The sequence below is a fragment of the Toxotes jaculatrix genome, chromosome 15, assembly GCF_017976425.1.
Source record: "Toxotes jaculatrix isolate fToxJac2 chromosome 15, fToxJac2.pri, whole genome shotgun sequence".
In the NCBI taxonomy this organism is placed as follows: Eukaryota; Metazoa; Chordata; class Actinopteri; family Toxotidae; genus Toxotes; species Toxotes jaculatrix.
In genome coordinates this window covers 14,839,602-14,857,980 of record NC_054408.1, presented here as the reverse complement: position 1 = coordinate 14,857,980, position 18,379 = coordinate 14,839,602, and the positions used below count along the sequence as shown (strand labels likewise).

Genomic DNA, 18,379 nt, shown 5'->3' with positions numbered 1-18,379 from the left:
TATATGTTCATACCTTCTCCTTGGGACTCGTAGCGAGAGACGTATTGACTGGCGTAACTGAAACAGGTCGGGGAAAACAAGCTCTGTAGTAAAGTGAGAGACAAATTAGACAGGATACAGAAACAGAAGCAGCAAAAAAAAGAAAGTAGAAGAAAAGAATTTAAAAAAATACATCTTTTTTTCCACAAAGCCTTTGTGTAATTCCGCTCGTCTTTCCTCTTGACAACTTTGTATTATATGAAGTGATATATTTCAAAAGGGTTTCTCAACATGATATGAAGAACTTTGTTCAAGGCAAGCAAGGCTTTAGATGTGAGCACTGATGTTACGTTGAATGAAAAAAAGCCTCACAACGGAAAACCACTGAAGGCAAAAGCCAATGTTTATCCAGAAATTCTCATAACAGAACTGGCCTTTTTTTTTTGTTGTTTGGATGTGCTAAGATCAGTAAGATGGATGGCTTTTCTAAGATGGATAGAGTAAATAAAAATTTGGAATAAAATGAAATGACACTATATCTCCTCCCACGCTCCTTATCTCTTCATTCAGTTCTCCGCATCTTTTCTGGGAGCAAATTATGTCCTTAGGCGTTTGGAGTTGTTAGACATATCACAGTAGTTTAATATACATGATGATTGATAAAGGAGGTTGTGAGGTTCCTCACCAGAGCGCTCTTCTGGGAAAAGGTGAGATTCGTCTCCAGGGCCATGACCACGATGAAAGGGAAGAAGGAGAGGATATAGAGGAGGCTGCCACTCAGGCCGGCGATGTAGGTCTTGTCAAAGAAGGAGCTGACCAGGTAACTGAAGGCCAGGATGCTCAAACCATAGTCGCAGAGGTACAAGAAAAGGAGGAAGCCATCACTGTTGGGCAGGATTTTGCCGTACTTCAGCACCAGAGTGAGGATGAAGATGGTCAACACCAGGTAGGCAGCGCATTCCAGGAACCAGGCGAAGAAATGGCTGAGTGGGTTGACTCCCATCATCTTCATGTACTGTGGAACAAGGTAGGATATAAATGGGTGTGAAAACAACAAAGACCGTTTTTGTGCTTTCTTGGTACGAGTGTGTGATCATGTTTACAGCAGTGAAAATAAATGTAACAAAGTCTGGAAGTACAAGGGGAGAGGAAAAGTCGATTTAACATTTGCAGAGAGAAAAGTATTGCTTTTCACACTGTTCATCAGAAATGATTTGTTTTTGTCAATGAGTGATTAACACAACCAGTGGACCCTGTCATAACAAGATGTCATGGAAACCCACAAGTCTGTGTTCAGTGCAGTAACACAGTGGCAGGTTTGGTCATCTTCAGCCTCACCTCATGCAGTCTCAGTTCTCTCTCATGCACCAGTTTTTTCACAAAATCAGCCACGAACAGCACCCAGGCTATCATCAGCATGAGTGGGAAGACAAAAGAGATGGCCTCCAGGTACCTGGAGAATACAGAGACGCCAATTATCAGTCAAATGTATAGAAAACCCTAACGTCCAATCACTGCCAACAACGGGAGATGAAAAGGTCTATCATTCAATCACTGGCTTGACAAAGAGACAGAGAGATGCAGAGTGAAAGAGCAATATTGAGAGAGGACTTGGGGATTTTTGACAGCCATGTTCTGATCCTCGTGTTGTTCAAGCAAAATGAATGCCTCTCTTATTTATTTATTTATTTGTTCATTTTACGTTACAATATCTTGAGCCCAATACATGGGAATTTAGCTGCTCGGAATTTTTAATACTACGCATCCATATTTCAGAGCTATTGTGTCAGAAATTGAGTTGAGTAATAAATCAGAATGACAGAGAGGTGAGGATGATCATATCTTACAGCTGGTCTGAAGGCAGCCAGCCAAAGACAATGACCCGCTGGTGTTTCTTAGATGAGATATCAGCACTGTCTTAAGTCACACTCGAGGGCAAGCACAAACATAGGCATTACGTTCAGGCGTGATTTATTGGGCACAACGTCGTGTATCGAAGCACAAGTTAAATCCACGTTGGCCTGGATATACATTACAGAGATGAGTGGTGTTCTTTATAGATGGATATTAAAGGCCTGAAGGGAGTCTGAGTGAATGTATGTATGGTTTTCAGAAATAAATGCACAACAACAGGGAATAGTTATTCACATGATATGGAGCCAGTTATAATGTGAAAGGTTCCTGTGAATGAACCCAAGTGGCAAATGAATAATGACAGAGCATACATTATTCCACATCAATGCCTGTACGTCCGCTCAGGGACACTGTGTTTCTTTCCACGTTACTATGCATGCATTCATATGGGAGTATGTTCACACTATATGTGTGTGTGCTTGTTTGCATGTATGTACTTGTTTGCCAGTGTGCATCCATGTATTTAGAGGACTCACTCATCACGGAGATGGCACGGATAGGGGAAGGGCTGCAGCTGGACGGCCAGATCTGTGACTCTCTGACCGGTCTGGGTCTCAATAATAGCCCGATCGATGTTTTCCTGGAGGTAGACAAAGCCCCGGTTATAGCGCATCGTCTGCCTGGCCAGGATGTGCGTGTCCTTCACAAAATAGGGGTCCCGGACTCTGTCAGTACGCATGACATTGTCCATGTGCATCCGGATAGTGTAGCTAACTCTGGGAGGCAGGGAAGATGTGGTGGAGGACGAGGAGGAGGAGGAGGACGAAGACCTGGCCTGGCGCTTTCTGGATGAGTCCTCATCTTTGGGGAGCTTGAAGATGACACCTTAAAGACAGATTGCACCATCTCAGTGCGTGAAGTTTGTACTAAAGGGTCAATTTTAAAGATCAGAATAACTTTTTCTAAGTTTCTTGTCCTAGATACATTTGCCCTGAGTCAGATCTCCCAAAACTGTTTTCAACTCAGCTCATTATCAACAGTAAATACACTTTTAGAGAAACCACCATAGAAAAAAAGAAAAACGGGCTGTAGTCCTCTGCTATGTGGACAAACCTAATGTGTAATGCCCATTAGGGGAAAGATTAATCGATACCCTACATCTTTTTCAAATAGTTGTATTACAGTGTACATGATTCAGCTGTCAAGTATGCTCACTTTACACAAAGCTTGTCCATTATACCTCATATTTACTCACTTGCATAGAGATCACGATTTTTGGCAAGTTCCTGAGCGACAGTGTTGAGCTGCTCGGCAGAGTCGTAGCCATGATAACGGTCAAACTTGATACAGGAGGAGAGATTCACCATCAGGGTGGACAAGGTGGTGATCTGATTCAGTATGTGTTTGTTCTTCTCCAGCATCACTGTCATGTTTGCTTTAGAAAAAGAAAGAAAGGACTTAACTAACGACGCGAAGTAAAATTTTAGCGTTGATTGCTGTAAATCCAAATTAAAATAATGATATTTAGTTTGTCTTTTCCTGTTATGTCACATCTTAACTAAGACAGAAACATGGCGTGACAATTCAAGGTAATCTAATTAAGTACCTGTATGTCAAAGTCAGACCTTGTGGAAAAATATGACATGTATAATCACATCAAGGAGAGACACTCTAAGAAAATCATGTTGAAATGAGTGTAATGTGTCCTATAAACCTATGGAGCAGTCCCATTTTCTGGTAGTGTGGATATTTTACAGGCAATAAGTGAGGGAGGAATATAAAGGTAAGCCTGGTATCTGCAGCTTACAAAAGTAAGACCTTCAAATGCTCACTCACAAAAGTTGCTGAGCGTCTCCTTCATTCTGTCGACATTGATGTCTGTCTGCATCTCAATGAAATTCTTCACAAAGGAATTGCCGAGGGAATTCTGACAGGAGGGGAGAGAGAGAGAGAGAGAGAGCGGAAGAGATGATGCACAACATCAAGATTCAGATGCTGAAACTCGTTGAGGACCACTGCAAAGTTTATCTCTAGACTTTCAGACGACAGCAAGCCGGCGGCTACAATAATCAGATATACAGAAGAAGAAGACAGCTCTGAGTTTTCATACCTGCAGCATTGGCAAAGTGTGGCTGAGCATTTCAGCAGACTTTATGATGTAGTTGGAGGATTCAATCCAGTCTTCTGAGTACTTCCGCAGATTTGCAAAATCCTGCAAGGTGGCATTGGCCTGGGCAAGGTGAGGACAAGGACAAGAGCATGTGAAATGGCTGGGTATCAGCAAGATTTCATCACCTGCTGCGTTTGTTTGTGTTTGTGTGGCTGTTTGAAACTGTGAAGGCAGCAGTATACTAAAAACAAAGTCAAGCCTGCACAAAATAGAACCTAAATAGAAGATGGCAGTGCATACAAATATGCATATACTCCCTGAAATGGTTTCGCTTACTACATGCCAGAAAGGCCAGAGGTTACTGTAGTCTAGAAAAGCTAGAAACAGAAGAGACCAAAAAAATATTGAAAATCTGAGGGATTTTGGAGGATTTACAACATAAAGGTCACGGACGCACTAACCCCCAGACACTCTGATTTTGGGTTGTTTGAACTGATAACCAAAAGAAAAGAAACGACAGAGAAATGCCCTCAAGGACAGTCACGATCATTTTCATTTTCTGGTTTCAGGGGTGGCAAGGATCAAACCACCAACCCAGGGATCAGTAGCAAACCCCACCAGAGGAGGTAACTTGCGCATGTGTTAATTTATACCGTATGTACTGTATACCTTCTCCATTATGGCCCTAGTGACAGGGGTATCGGGGGTGTACAGGATTTTTCCCATCAGCATCGGTTTGAGGAAGGCCCAGGCGATGGCTCCTCCTGTGGTATTGACCATGTCCAGGTACATGTTCATACAGAAGGGAGCTACACAAGGAAAAAATGAGAGAAGAATCTTTTTTTTTTTTTGTTCAAATATTTAGACAGTTTGAGGATCATTTTTAAGTTTAAAGGATAAAGCTGTTGTTTTTTGATATTTTCTTACTGTCAACAAATCCCACAAAAAAGACCAAAACCAACAAGCGAAAGTCAGTCTCTAAATGCTTAGCAACTTCCCTGCAGTGTCTGTAGCACTCAACCTTAAGCCCATTCATTCCTAGGACTAATGTTAAGGTTTCAACAACAATTGATGGTAGGGTTGAATAATTTGTTAGTTTTGGTATTTTCATGGGATTTGCTAATAGTAAAAAAAACTGAATATCACCAGCCTTATCCTTTAATCCTTGTGTGAACTGTGAAGTACACAAACAAAGGGGAACAAAGGTAGTAAAATATTAAGCCATCCGCCCAACATACTGGCATTTCGTGGAATCTTGAACCTCTCAATCATCTCCTCCCTCTGGTGGTTATCGGGGGAGGAGGGGCTTGACTCTGATGTGGTGGGGAGCTTGGAGAGTCCAAACAGAGCCAGGATACCATTACTGCACAAAGCTCGAGAGAGGGTGACGAACGTAGCTCGGCTAGAGATGGTGGACCTCCGTCCTCTGGTCATCTAGGGAAAAACAGAGCATGAGACTTTAGATATATTAAACAGATATTTGTATTAAATTAATCATTTGTCATGGAAATGAGAACACCAACTGAAGGCTTTAAAAAGCCTCAGCAAACCACGCAAATGTTGTCTAAACCGGTGCTGTGCATACAGCAGAGGAGAGTTACAGGAGTATTTTAGAGCACCAAAATATTTGCATTCATTGTTTTTGGCAAAGTGTAAACTGAGTGATCACATGAACATAGACACACGCATGAATACATTGTGGGTAATGCACTGTACAGCAGTAAAGAGTACACACTTGGTTAAATTCATTGTTGGCCACCAGGTTGAGGTCTTCGATGGAGAGCAGGTAGCTTTGTAACTGACCAATGGCGGGAATGATCTTGTTCATCATGTCCGTAATAACCTCTGCCATCTGAAGCATGATTCCCACCAGTCTCTGCATTTCTTCAGACAGCACCATCTGAAAGAAATCCACATCCACATCCAGGATCCACATTCAAACACATTTCCGTTGCTCTTTTTTTTTCTTTCTCATCTTTACATTCATCAATGTGTTGACATTTTTCATGTTTCTATAACCGTATGTCCTTTGCCATGTATTGCTTTATATGTCTCACAGATCCTTTTATGTAGCTTGATACGTTGCACGTTATGAACGACAGGAGCAAAGTGCTCTTTCAAAGTAAAAATCATTTGCATGAAAGTGATTAAATGGGGAAGGCCTTTCCTCAAAATGAAAAATGCTCGACTAACTTAATATCCTAAGTTTCTATTACAAAATCATACTTTCACATTTCTGTCTTAATCATCCTGTGGCACTTGTAGTTTTTTCCTTTCTGCTCTTGTATTACTTCATGTTTTCTCTCATTCTGTGTTGAAATAATATGATTGTTTCAGTCGAGGTAACAAGATAAATAGAAGTTGTTTCATCTGATATTTAGCTGATGACTTTAGAGGACATATCAACCAAAGCCAGTCTTTGTTTATCAAATTGTTTTCAGTAGCAGTTCACAGTGCACTGCCACCGATATCTGTAATTTCAGTTATTATGGAAAAATACATACTGCCTTATATTTTACCAGTACCACAGAGGTAGCAAGTAACAAGACACACAATTCATTTGGAATTGTGTTTCTGGCCACTTGATGGATGAATGTCCCTTTAGCTCTATTTTGGCTGCCACCAAATCATAAGGGAAAAATTGCCATAAGGGAACTGAAACAGTAAAGCTGCAGGCTATAAAATCAGAAACATGCTGAAAACATGCTAAAAAGCTCCATAAAGCTGAGGGCAACTAATTTTATGTGGGTTCATCACTTCCAGTAATTCCTTTTACATTCCAGTTAGTCATTTGAATCAAAGAATCACTATGTAAAGGTAAAAAAATAAAAAATATGGATGAGGTTTTTTTGGGGGATAGATAGTGTTTCCTGTCTTAGATCAAACGGAAAAACATCAATTATAGTTTGAAATACATTTTTATAAATGTGTGGCAGAAGGAGCTTTGTCTGGTGAACAAACGCTTTCTTGAACAAAAGCATTTCTCTCTGACTTACATGTTCATCACACAAACAGACCGAATGCATCAAACATGTACTGTGACCGACCAACAGAAACAATTTGCTTGTCCGTTCAGCCGTTACAGAACAATGTGCAATCATCAAAATCAAACATTCTTTTCAAAATGAAGACAGTGAGCTATTACAGTTAACTGCTGAAGAAAGAAAGAAAGCCATGCTGTGTTTCTATGGACAAAAGACTTACCCTGTAGATGACTTTTTCCATGTTGAGATGGCGAGCCATCAGCAGTGAAAAGCTGTACCACTGTTCAACAGACATGGAGCAGAAGGCCTTTAAGACCACATCTGTCTCTGTCATGTTCATGGATGCTTTGGAGCTGCATTGACGCAGATTCACCAACCAGGACAGGATCTGTTCCAAAAGCATCAAGACAGTTATGGAAACAGGTCATACTGGAAACAGGAGCACAGGAGAAAGTACCTCATGCACTAAGCTTCAACGGTAGAGCTTTGAAATTACATCACTGACACCAGATTCCTATAAAGACTACCTGCTTTCATGGTAGCCTTTATATGGTGGCTGTAAGTTCCCATCCAAAAAAAACTATGTGTTAAAAAACTATGTTTGGGGACAGATCTATTTTACATCTCCGAATACAAGAATGGTGGTTAATCAAACATACATCAAAGAAAAGTACAAGCATAAACCAGATCTAATTGTTCTTTAAGCTGGCAATAATGGAAATGTGTTTGTTCCGATTAAGAGAACATTTATGAATCACACACAGGTCAGCTACAACTCCATTTATTTGTAGCAAAGAAAGTGCAGAGAAAAAAATCACATTTAAGTGATTACACATCTGCAGTGCACTAGCAAAGACTTTCAGACGACAACCTCTAATTCCACTAAGTCATGTCTGCTCTAGAGAAATGGTCCATGGAGAGTGGCCAGCCACTGAGTGATTTTGATTAGACCTGTAATTAAGTATCCATTGTACTGTGAAGTCAACAGTTTAATTTCTTTTTTAGCCTGATTGATACGGCATTAAATAGAACAAGCTCACTTTACAAAATGCACCATTAGCTGAAGGTTACAGGCACCCCCCCCCCCCCCCCACCCCAATGAAAGTGAAGCCACATTTACCGTAAGTTGCACCATGTCGCACCACCCTTAAGCAAAGTATATAGGCTACACAAGGCCTCATGAAAAAACAATGCAATGATGCAAGACTACTGTACATGCTAGTTAAAAAAAGGGAAATATGAGACAGTTTTGAGGCTGTAGAAGTTCTTCTCTTTAAGGGACCACGATGGGCCTGCTGAACCTGACAGCCTGCAAACCATGAGACATGAAAACATGGACCTTGTTCCACATTGTTTGCTGAGAAATTTAGGAACATGATTTGTCTGCAGCATTGCAGAGCACTGACCGCATGTTGGCCTGCACACTTACAGTAAGTACTATATGTGGATGCATAATGAGGGTCAGCCTGGCTCACCTCTAAATTGTTGTTTGGTAGAGTGGTTTCCATCAGCACGTACAGAGCTGCTGGATCAAAATCCATGTGTTGCTGAATATCCAGAACAAAGGCGGTTTTATTTCTCAGCATTTCACCGACTGTCACCACTCCTGTGAAGTATAGTCATATAAGTACCAGCAATAAAGCAAATATAGAGTCTGTATATTTAGTTTCAGAATATTTCATAATTTATAATGCAGCCCAGTATCCCAAATGTATTCTCTACCATAGAATGAGGGCTACAGCTGCCTATTCCCATGTAGTTTTCTTTTATTTTATTTTAACTGGTATTTTGCCATTACCAGTTTTATGCAGAAATTGCTCTTTAAAAAGAGCTACACCCGGCTGCCACAGAGAGGACAAGAAACAAACAAAGTGGTAACATCAGACACAAGTGAACAACAGGTGAGATGGAATGAGTCGGTTGTTATGGAAACAAGGTTTGTGATCTGCTTTTTTTTTGTACTCATAGCACACCAGGCAGCACCCTTTTAATACAAAAGTGACCATAGCCTTAAATCAGAATTTCGGAGAGTCATACATCTACAGACAAAAAGAGCTTATGTGTCCATTTCTGTGTAGCAGAAGAAAACAGAAATGAGGGGAATATCTGGTAGGTCTACTCGAAAACAGTGCAGGAATGTATAATATTAGGGATGGGGAAAGAGTTGCTGACAAGACAAAGCCTTTCTGTAAATAGTGCAAGATGACAATGTCCTATACAACAGCAAACACAACCAACATAAGCAGAATCACTACTGCTACCATGAAGACATGACAAAGGAAAGGGACAGGCCAAAAACACAACTGCTCTTCCACAGACCAGACTGAGATCTAAAATTGGAAAGTCAAACCAAATCTCTGTAGAGAGACAAGATATTATGGAAAGCTTAAAAGTGGCTAAACGCATTTTACTAACAGCAGACAGATGGACCTCCCACACTACTCAGAGTTATATCACAATATCAGTGCACATCATGAGGGGGAACGGGGAGATGGCTAGCTAGGTGTTGCAAACTCACACTCTTGCGAACTAATGTTGCAGAGGTCCATAAACTGACTTAAGATGAATGAGAGTTGGACAGGCCGTAACACAACATTGCTATGGTGACAGTATGAGAAATATTACATATAACAGAAATATTGTATATACAGTAGTAAATGTATTTTACCCTTTACCAAACTGGTGCCAGAAAAGGGAAATTAAGGAATAAAGCAAACAAACATCGTCCCATCCATACATCATAATCTGAAAGTAAACAGAAACTGTTCTGACACAGAAGAATGCCTCACCTGGGGAGGTGATGTTAATGTTGAGAGAGCTCAGGCTGCTGGTGTCAAAATCCAAACCTTGACTCAACACAGAGGTCCTGTAATCACATACATTCACCCATGCAAACACACACACACATACAGAAACACAAACTGATAAATGCAATTCAGTCAAGACATTTACTAACTCTGCCCTCGTTTCAATACAATGAAATGCTGCCAGGCGTCCTGCAAGCTAAATGGGCTGAGGTGCAAATTCATTTAAAACAACACAAGGAAACTTCGCCTATTAGGGTCCAAACAACAGCAAGAGGTACATACAGTACAAACATATAATACTATTAAAATCCTGTGGGCTGAGATTTGTAAAGTGCAACAGCCCGAATCACTCCCTGGTACTTTTTTTAGCAAATTATAATATAACGGGGGTAAAGATCTAGACAAAGGTGAGAGCAGCTTTGTGTGAACAAATTGCTGTGAAAGAACTTTCAAAGCAAAAACATTTAAGAAGGATTAAGTCAATGCTTGTACCAGTTTGCCTGAACGTTGTAGGTCCTTGGGTCTCCGAAGAAGGTCTGGAAGATGGCGTCGGTCAGAGTGGTTGTATTCATCATCAGACTCTCAACCAGGATCTGCAGGCTGGGCAGAAAAGTGTGACACAGCTGACCAGGCTCTATGGCGAGGGACCACATCAACAGATGCAAGGACTCTGTACTCTCCAAGGCACACACCTACAACAAATCAGCCACATTAGCACCATAAGGAGTTTCTGGCCAACACATTTGCAGCAAAGACTGGTTGGTTTGTCATAAATTGCAACCCACTATGGCAATTTACTTGATTGTTCATTTTAGGACTTTAGGTTTAGGGTTAAAGCCTGCCAAAAAAAAAATCTGTCTCACTGTGCTTCAAAGAACTCTCCTCCAACTAAAGAATTTGATTAAGCTGGATCTTCTGAAAAGTTTCCTGTAGATTTTTCTGACTTCCAGGCTTTCCCTTCAGGTTTGAGAAAAATGGTAAATACTTTGATGATTTATGATTTGCAGCTTTTTTTGGTATGAGCCCCAAATAATTGTTTTTGGCATTTAATAAAAAAAACAAAAAAACAATACAAAACATCAGCATCACCGTCAGCCTACAAAAATCAATTTTGTTCAAACTGTAACCAAAGTCAGTGGTGTTGTTGTTATTGTTGAATGTTGCCTGTGTTTGTTCAAATTTGTCTGCCAACTGACTATAAGACACTGGGTCAACCACTGTCAAACAACACAGTGTCATAACCACAAGACAGATTGACCTCCCTAATAACACTGGACGCTTTTATCATATTAGTACATATGAACACATATGAGCAGGTCTAAGCCCTGATAACATTGCAATAACATTCGGCAGTATCAAAGCTATTTAAATTTTAAGTATATGTCATTATAAATCTGCTTATTAAAAGATTTTATCTTTCAGTGTTTTCAGAGAATCTGAGGCACTAATATTTTTCCCCATTTTGATGAATGATAAATGTGTAAAAATGGCAGGGTTAATGCAGAGACCTGGGACCTCAGGTGGCCAAGTTGCTCTGTGAATCGTGGGTCTGTCACGCTGATTTGGAAGAGCTCAGTGGCTGTTTGGATGGTCTGCTGCATGAGGATCAGGCTCTCTGTGAAGACAGGAAGAGAGCGGGAGGGGGGATGAGGACGAGAGAGGTTATTAGAGTTAGACAGAAAGATGGGATGGATGCGACGGGAAAGGGAAAAGAGGGCAATAAGGTCTGTAAGGTGACAGAATAACATGACATCCCACTGGGCTTCATTACGACTCACACCATTACGGGCAGCGTCATCAAGCAGCAAGCAGCAAATGATGTGCTTAAAGTGAAGCCCAGTGCGGGACTGATGGGGCCAGAAGGGCCAGCAGTACTAGATGCTGTCGTGCATTAAAACACATCTGACAAGCCCTAAGAAAGGCAGCACCTCAGGTAGCAAGATGTGATGACAGAATATTTAATTAGGCCAAAATTAGACAATGGTGATGTTTAATCTCAGGGTGCTCAACACCTAGAGGCATTTGCAATTACAACAGTTCACTCAGTGTATGTGTGTGTGTGTGTGTGTGTGTGTGTGTGTGTGTGTGTGTGTATGTGTGTATGTGAAGAATATGAGCAGGTTTGCGGAGAAGTTAAGCTGCTGCTGCTTACAAAGTGATTCTATGCGCTAAAAACATTATCACACAAACACAGGCGCCAATCAAAAGGAGGTCATAGATGTCCACTTGTGTGAGTGCGAGGGGAGACATTTAGCGAGGGCGGACAGGATAAGTGATTGAATTCTACTTTGCTAATGAGATTTAAAAAGGTGCTGAGTGGCTTTCTGCTGGAGAAGGGCCATATGGCCCTGGGCTCTTTGGGAGCTCAAGCTAAGCTGGTGTGAAGTCTTATTCCTCATATCTCCAAAATGAATTATGCCGCACTGTAATCATGTATACAATAACAACAGCATTAACAAAACGTTTTATGGTCTTCCCATGGTCTCACAATAGCTATGAAGGTCAGAAAAAAAAAAAAGGTGGCACCATTCCAAACTGTGTGCCTCTTTAATGGCGCAGGACGGCAAGACTGTGATCATACGCGCAGCACATTCAGGAAACATTCAGAGACACTTTTTTTCACACTTTGTTATGTTGCAGCCTTATGCTAAAATTGTTTACCTGACAGTGTAAACGAACATCAACCTGACAAAGTTTTAGAGCATCTGCAGGGAAGAATGGCAGGAAATCCCCAAATCAACAAGGTTTGCAAAGCTTGTCGTGTCATACCCAAAAAAGACTGGAGGCTATAATCGTAAGTACTGAGCAAAAGGTCTGAATACTTATGTCAATGGGATAGTTCAGTTTTTCCTTCTTAATAAATTTTAAAACATTTCTAGTGTAGTGTAGATGATAGATGATGAGGGGGGGAAAATGAATTCAAATGATTTTCGCATGTAAACACAAGCTGCAGCTTCAGTGTGACCTCCACCGTACAGCAACAATTAGACCAAGAATGAGTGGGAGGGAATTCACTGCAGAGTCAGTAGGTAAAGTTAATTTGGAGAAAGGATAAAGCATTATTCATTCGGGGATTCTCCATTTAATTATTGAGTGCACATTTCTCATTATAAAGCTGCCCTGGGTCCAAGAAGCCTCTAAATGTCCAGACTGAGTCAAAGAGACAGTAGATCTGAACTGTAATGTTACCTTGAGATTCACTGGCCAGAACTCTGGTGATATTTTTAAGCACAGAGGAGAATGGAAAGCCATCAGGAAGCATATCAGCAGCGTTCGTCAGGAGATCCATTGATGACCTGGGGAAGATTAAACAAGGGCGGTTTATGAAACAGAGGCCAATGAAGACAAAATAATGGTGAAAAATTGGGCAAAAGGGCAGAGAAAAAGGTGTTATGAGTATATTTGAACCAGTGCAAATAATACTTACATCTGAAATGCACTAGGTAGAGTGAGAAAGGAGAGCACTCCAAGGGCAGCATTTATAGTCTCTTCCCGAGAGGCATTCAAACCCCACGGCATGCCACTTGTAGCTCCCTTCAACACAACACTCAGATCAGGATTGGCAAAGAACATATGGACTGTCTCCATAATTTCTCCTGAGGTTGGAGGGGCAGAGATGGCTTTGAACATGGCAGGGTAGTTGATGTACAACAGATCTATAAAGTCATCCATGGGGTCTCTTGTTGGCATCATAGGGGCCTCGCGTCTGTGTCGGGTCCTCGTCGTGTGGTTACCGCCCATCATCGCTGTCTGAAACATACCCTGATGTTGTTCCATGGGAGCCAGAAGGCCGCCGGTGCTCACCAGCTGCCTCAGCATTGCAATTATGTTTCCAGCGAGATCTTCAAACAGCTCCATGTTTGCTGGCACATCCATATTCATGTTGGTCAGGCTGGACAAGAGAGACCTAAGGATGTCGTATATTTTGGGCAGCACCTGGGTCAGTAGATCCAGTCCAGACGCGTGAGTGGACGCTAACCATGCAGACATCTCAGCCACTTTCTGCATGATCAAGCTTGTGTCGTTGGATGTCAAGAATTGCTCCAAGGCCTGGTAAACCATAGGCGCATCCCCAAATATCTTCAAGTCAGTCATCAGTTTGACGACTTCCTTCATCATGTGAGGAAGAGACGCCACATCGAATCCAGAAAAATTTCCCCACATCATAGGGAAGAGGTCATTCGGGGTGATGTTGGCAGAGGTTAGGAGGATCATTGCTGCTTGTTCAAAGAGGTCCTGGGATGAACTGCTGTTTTGAACAAGATGGAAGTTGTTCACAATGTGGGTCAGTGCTTTTTCTATGCCTCCGATGTAAGGCTGGAGGAATGGGGCCACACTAAGCAGCTCGTCTGAGAGCAATTTGATGGAAGACAAGCTGCAGAGGGGAGAAATTCAGGTTAAGTTCATTCAGGTGTTAGGTCAAGTTCATTCTTCACATTTAGCACCGTGTAAAAAATTTCAACATGAATTAGAGAAGTTTGAGGGCATTGTAAAATTCTGATTCATTTCCTCAAAATAATGATTCCACAGAGCTCTAATTTCTAATATTAGAGGAAGTAAAGTTTCTTCATCATCAAGTTTCTTCGTCATCGTGCTCTATATTTATTATTTCATCCTCAATAACAGACTGTGGAGTCTTTCCACTGTGATCAATGATCTATAACTCATGTAGTCAGACCTGATTGATTCCCTGCGATATGCAGAATGTGATCATTATCACCATGCTCGGCTCATTATTGCAGCTGGGGTATAAAGGGAAATCAATTTTAAGAGGATGCTGCAGTTAACTGAATCATGGTTAAGCCACTATCTGCACAGGCCCGCCTGTTTTCAGCCAGACTCGCATTAAATTAGTCAAGCTGAATGCAAATGTGGTGACTACAGTTTCTTGTGTAATTATGTATGAATCAGACTGGCTTGACTGGTGCACTGTGGTCAACGCAAGTGGAGCCTCTGAGTACATGTACAGGTGAGTCTCTGTCTGAGTCTGAATTCTAACTGAAGTCAATGGAAACGTACAGAACATTTCCACAATCAGACGCTGTTAAACACAATCACATTGTCATGTTCAGTGGGTCTTGAGGCTGCACTTCATTTTGATATGACTGTAAGGCCTCTGTTGGTGGGGGGAAACAAAAGGAAACTATGATGGGTGTTTCATCCCGCAACTTTTGAACGTCACGTCAGCTATGACATAATCTGATTGCAGCTGTAGATAGTCACCTGTTTTGTAACTGCATATCCTGGAGCTGCTTGTACCAGTAAAGCTGTGCCTCAGGGCTCAGAGGCTGGCCTGCCAGCATAGAGAACTGGCTGGAGAAAGCCACGATAAGCTGCTCTGTCACACGTGTTTGGTTAACATCAACTTGGTAGAGAGACTGTATGGCCTTGACAATCCGGGCAGCTGTGGCACTCACAGTCATTGGTCCCACACCCATGTGCTGTGCAGACAACATAAGGCAGACATGGACTGTTAGCAACTGGCAGCTTTCTCTGCGTGTCAACACTGCCACCAAGTGGTGAGACTGTTAACTGTGCTGGAATAAGTATTACATTTCTGGCACACATTGTAATATTTTAGTCTGATCTGACAAACAAATTCAAAATGCAATATCCTTGATATCAAATTAGTTTCTTTGCAATGTCGTATTTAATTTAGCATGCATCTACTCACACTCGTGTTCGGGTGAGAGTAGACTGTCTGAGCTGAAGCATGGGCATCCAAAACAGGCTGCAGGTTGATGTTGCACCACATAGTCATGGCAGCGTGGCTTAACCCTGCTGCTTCTCTTACCGGCTCCCATGCTTTGAGAGCTTCACTGCACTCCAATGTACCATTAGCCTAGAGGGGAAAAATGTCAACAAAAGACAAACAATCTCATTGTGTTTCACATGCATTGTTCAGAGAAAACCAGATGAAAGACAGTTATGGACACAGAACAAAGTGTCTGGGAAACAAAAGCCAGCGACACGAGGGAATTACCATAATCTCTCTGTTCTTTGCAATTTCCAGAAAGCAAAGAAAAGGGCAGAAGTCTCACACAGGTATCATCACTTCTCACACACTGACACACCAGGTACACACCCACACATACTGCACACAATGTATGCGCACAAACACTGGGTCAGCTATAGAATTTCTTTCACATCAGAAATCTCCCTCTAAGGGAGACTTCAATAGTGTTCTGCTACACTATACAGTGTACATTCAGCATGGTGTGGATTAGAGCCCATCTGATACTGGCCTTGTTGGGCTGATAATATCAGTGACTGAGAAAAATGTGTACTGAGGCCTGATAAAACATGATGGTAACTGTGAATGTAATAGTATATTTTGTACAGCACAGAGAGCTGAAGTGAATTAAAAGAGCATTAATACTAAATTTAATGTAATAGTTTGACACTTCAGTAAACACACCCGTTTGCTTTCTTGCCAAGGAATGAGAAGCTCAGCGTCTGAAGAGTAAATAAGCTACTGCACCTCACTGAAAAGTCTCACATGGATCAGTGGGTGAACAAAATATTAGAAGCACCTCTTAATATACCACCATCTATTTTTTGTTTGTTTGTTTGTTTTTTGCATGTCAACACTCATACTGACATATCAGTGATAGGTCAATATTGTCAGATAACGTTCAGTCAACTGCTAGATCTTGATTATGCCATTTAAAGTGTTAGCCAGCCAAGTCATACCAACATGTGATTTATGTCCTGGTATGAGAAAGAGTCTGTCAAAGGTCTTTTGAAGGATAAACAAACACGCACATGCCTATGCAGGCAGGTGGAACAGGAAAGGTGGAGCAGACAGATTCCACACCTACAAAGAACAACATGCCTCCGCTATGCTCTTGCATCCACTGCTATGAATGAATGAGGTGTGACGTCAAGATGAAAGATAGGTTTTGTTAATTGCAATAATGCATGAAGATTTATGCAGCAATGCAGTAGCTCCCTGTCGCTCACAGACACATGCGAACATGACCACAAAAAGCAGAAGCAAATGACTGTGAAGGCACTCAGTGATACGGTTTGTACAAATAATATCTCAGAGAGAACAGAGGCAGTCTAACCTGCTGAGCTGCCTGCACCGTGTGTTCAATGGCAAACTGCATTCTTGCCAAGACCTCAGACACGTTAAAATGACTGGTGTTCACAGACTGTGCCATTTCTCTCATCAGGGTCAGCACAGGCATCTGAAGGTTTAGTATCATCTCTGAGAGGAAGAAGAGACAGAGGGTTTGACCAATATGAGTGGCTTTAGTGAAATGTCACTTATGTAAGTTCAGAAAACAGCAACTAATTATTTCAATAAATCAATGTGTGAAAGGTGTATTTTACTACTGCAGGTACAGTAGGAGCTTTGTTCCCTTTTACTGTTCTACTACAACTGACCACTGAACAGCTTACCCTTGTCCTGGCTATACAAATGTAAGACAATAGCCTTGCTGTGTAGTAGTGTTCTTACCATTCTCTGCTTGCATGTTGTTCACCATGCTTCCGATGCTTTTTTCAAGCAGTGGGATAACAGATGAGACATTGTCCCATAGTTCTGTTCCCTCAAGAGTTGACAGTAGGGTTTCTAGCATCTTTTCAAGTCTGTAACAAAACACAGGGCATTTGGTTTAGGGCAATCAAAGAGGCAACCCAACAGCGGTCTTTATTATGACATAAATAAATGAAGAATTAAAATTCACAATAATTATACAAAGCATACAAATTAATATTAACATGGTCTCTTAATGACACAAATTAATTATTTGTTTGACTCCACTACAAGCAGTGGCTAAACTTACTTATCCCACAGGTCTTGGTCAGCCTTCCCAGTCATCATCTGCTCCAGGAGCAGAGGAAGGTCAGCAAAGTCCTCCAGAGATGAAAAAATTGTGTGATGTGGGCCTGGGCTTCCCATGAAAAGTGGCCAGAGCATGCTCACGAGTTTGTTCATCTGACAATAAAAAAGGGGGAAAAAATGGCAATAATAATTTTTTTTTTTAAAGTTCTATTTTTTTCACACACTGATTTCACACACTGATATATGACCAAGGGTTATGTCGCGTGTGCTCTTTGAGCCATCAAATATGACAAGAATGCTGACACACAACTCTGATAAATGATAAGAGCATATTTTTGTTTTGTTTGTATTCGACGTTTAATGATAATACATTTCATTTTCCCCGTAACTAAAGTACAAGTTGTGGTTTGTGACTTGTGACTATTTTTTTATGTGCATTTTATTTTTAATGTAAGGTAATATTCAACTATTAGATCATACAAATGTCTTATTTCCCACATATTAATTCCCACTAAACTTATTTTAGAAAAAGATAAAACAAATGTGAACAAAAATAATTAACTTTTCACACACACATTTTAAGCCTTACCTGGCTAATTATCATGGGCACATTTTCAATTGATGCACTCTCAAAATTTGCCCAGAGGCTCATGTTGCCTGAAATCACAAGAAATGTTATTGACAAAGTGGATTTCAATTTCACAGTCAAACATATAAACACAGTCCTCTTGGAGGATTGTGCTACAAGCACAACTTGGACCACACAAATCTCTTAGGGTGTCTGGCATCGACGCTTGAATAATGAAGTGCACTCCATCAGAGTTCATCAGGATGCAATATGTTCACCTACAGT

The 18,379-nt window shown here is 41.2% G+C and overlaps 1 protein-coding gene across 1 annotated transcript in view; it reads right to left on the bottom strand.

Moving 5' to 3' along the window:
* abca12 (ATP-binding cassette, sub-family A (ABC1), member 12) overlaps positions 1-18,379 on the bottom strand; it is a 60,807-nt gene that overhangs the window by 25,804 nt on the left and 16,624 nt on the right. The window contains exons 21-43 of the mRNA XM_041057858.1: positions 18,116-18,183; positions 17,528-17,679; positions 17,200-17,330; positions 16,805-16,947; positions 15,409-15,576; positions 14,958-15,175; positions 13,162-14,109; positions 12,924-13,030; positions 11,243-11,349; positions 10,227-10,426; positions 9,717-9,793; positions 8,403-8,533; positions 7,148-7,315; positions 5,679-5,843; positions 5,182-5,377; positions 4,613-4,752; positions 3,944-4,063; positions 3,670-3,760; positions 3,089-3,268; positions 2,370-2,718; positions 1,318-1,432; positions 665-994; positions 14-83 (exon numbers count right to left, since the gene is read on the bottom strand). Coding sequence (XP_040913792.1) covers positions 14-83; positions 665-994; positions 1,318-1,432; positions 2,370-2,718; positions 3,089-3,268; positions 3,670-3,760; positions 3,944-4,063; positions 4,613-4,752; positions 5,182-5,377; positions 5,679-5,843; positions 7,148-7,315; positions 8,403-8,533; positions 9,717-9,793; positions 10,227-10,426; positions 11,243-11,349; positions 12,924-13,030; positions 13,162-14,109; positions 14,958-15,175; positions 15,409-15,576; positions 16,805-16,947; positions 17,200-17,330; positions 17,528-17,679; positions 18,116-18,183 — 4,374 coding nt within the window. The remainder of the gene's footprint in view (positions 1-13; positions 84-664; positions 995-1,317; positions 1,433-2,369; positions 2,719-3,088; positions 3,269-3,669; positions 3,761-3,943; positions 4,064-4,612; positions 4,753-5,181; positions 5,378-5,678; positions 5,844-7,147; positions 7,316-8,402; positions 8,534-9,716; positions 9,794-10,226; positions 10,427-11,242; positions 11,350-12,923; positions 13,031-13,161; positions 14,110-14,957; positions 15,176-15,408; positions 15,577-16,804; positions 16,948-17,199; positions 17,331-17,527; positions 17,680-18,115; positions 18,184-18,379) is intronic.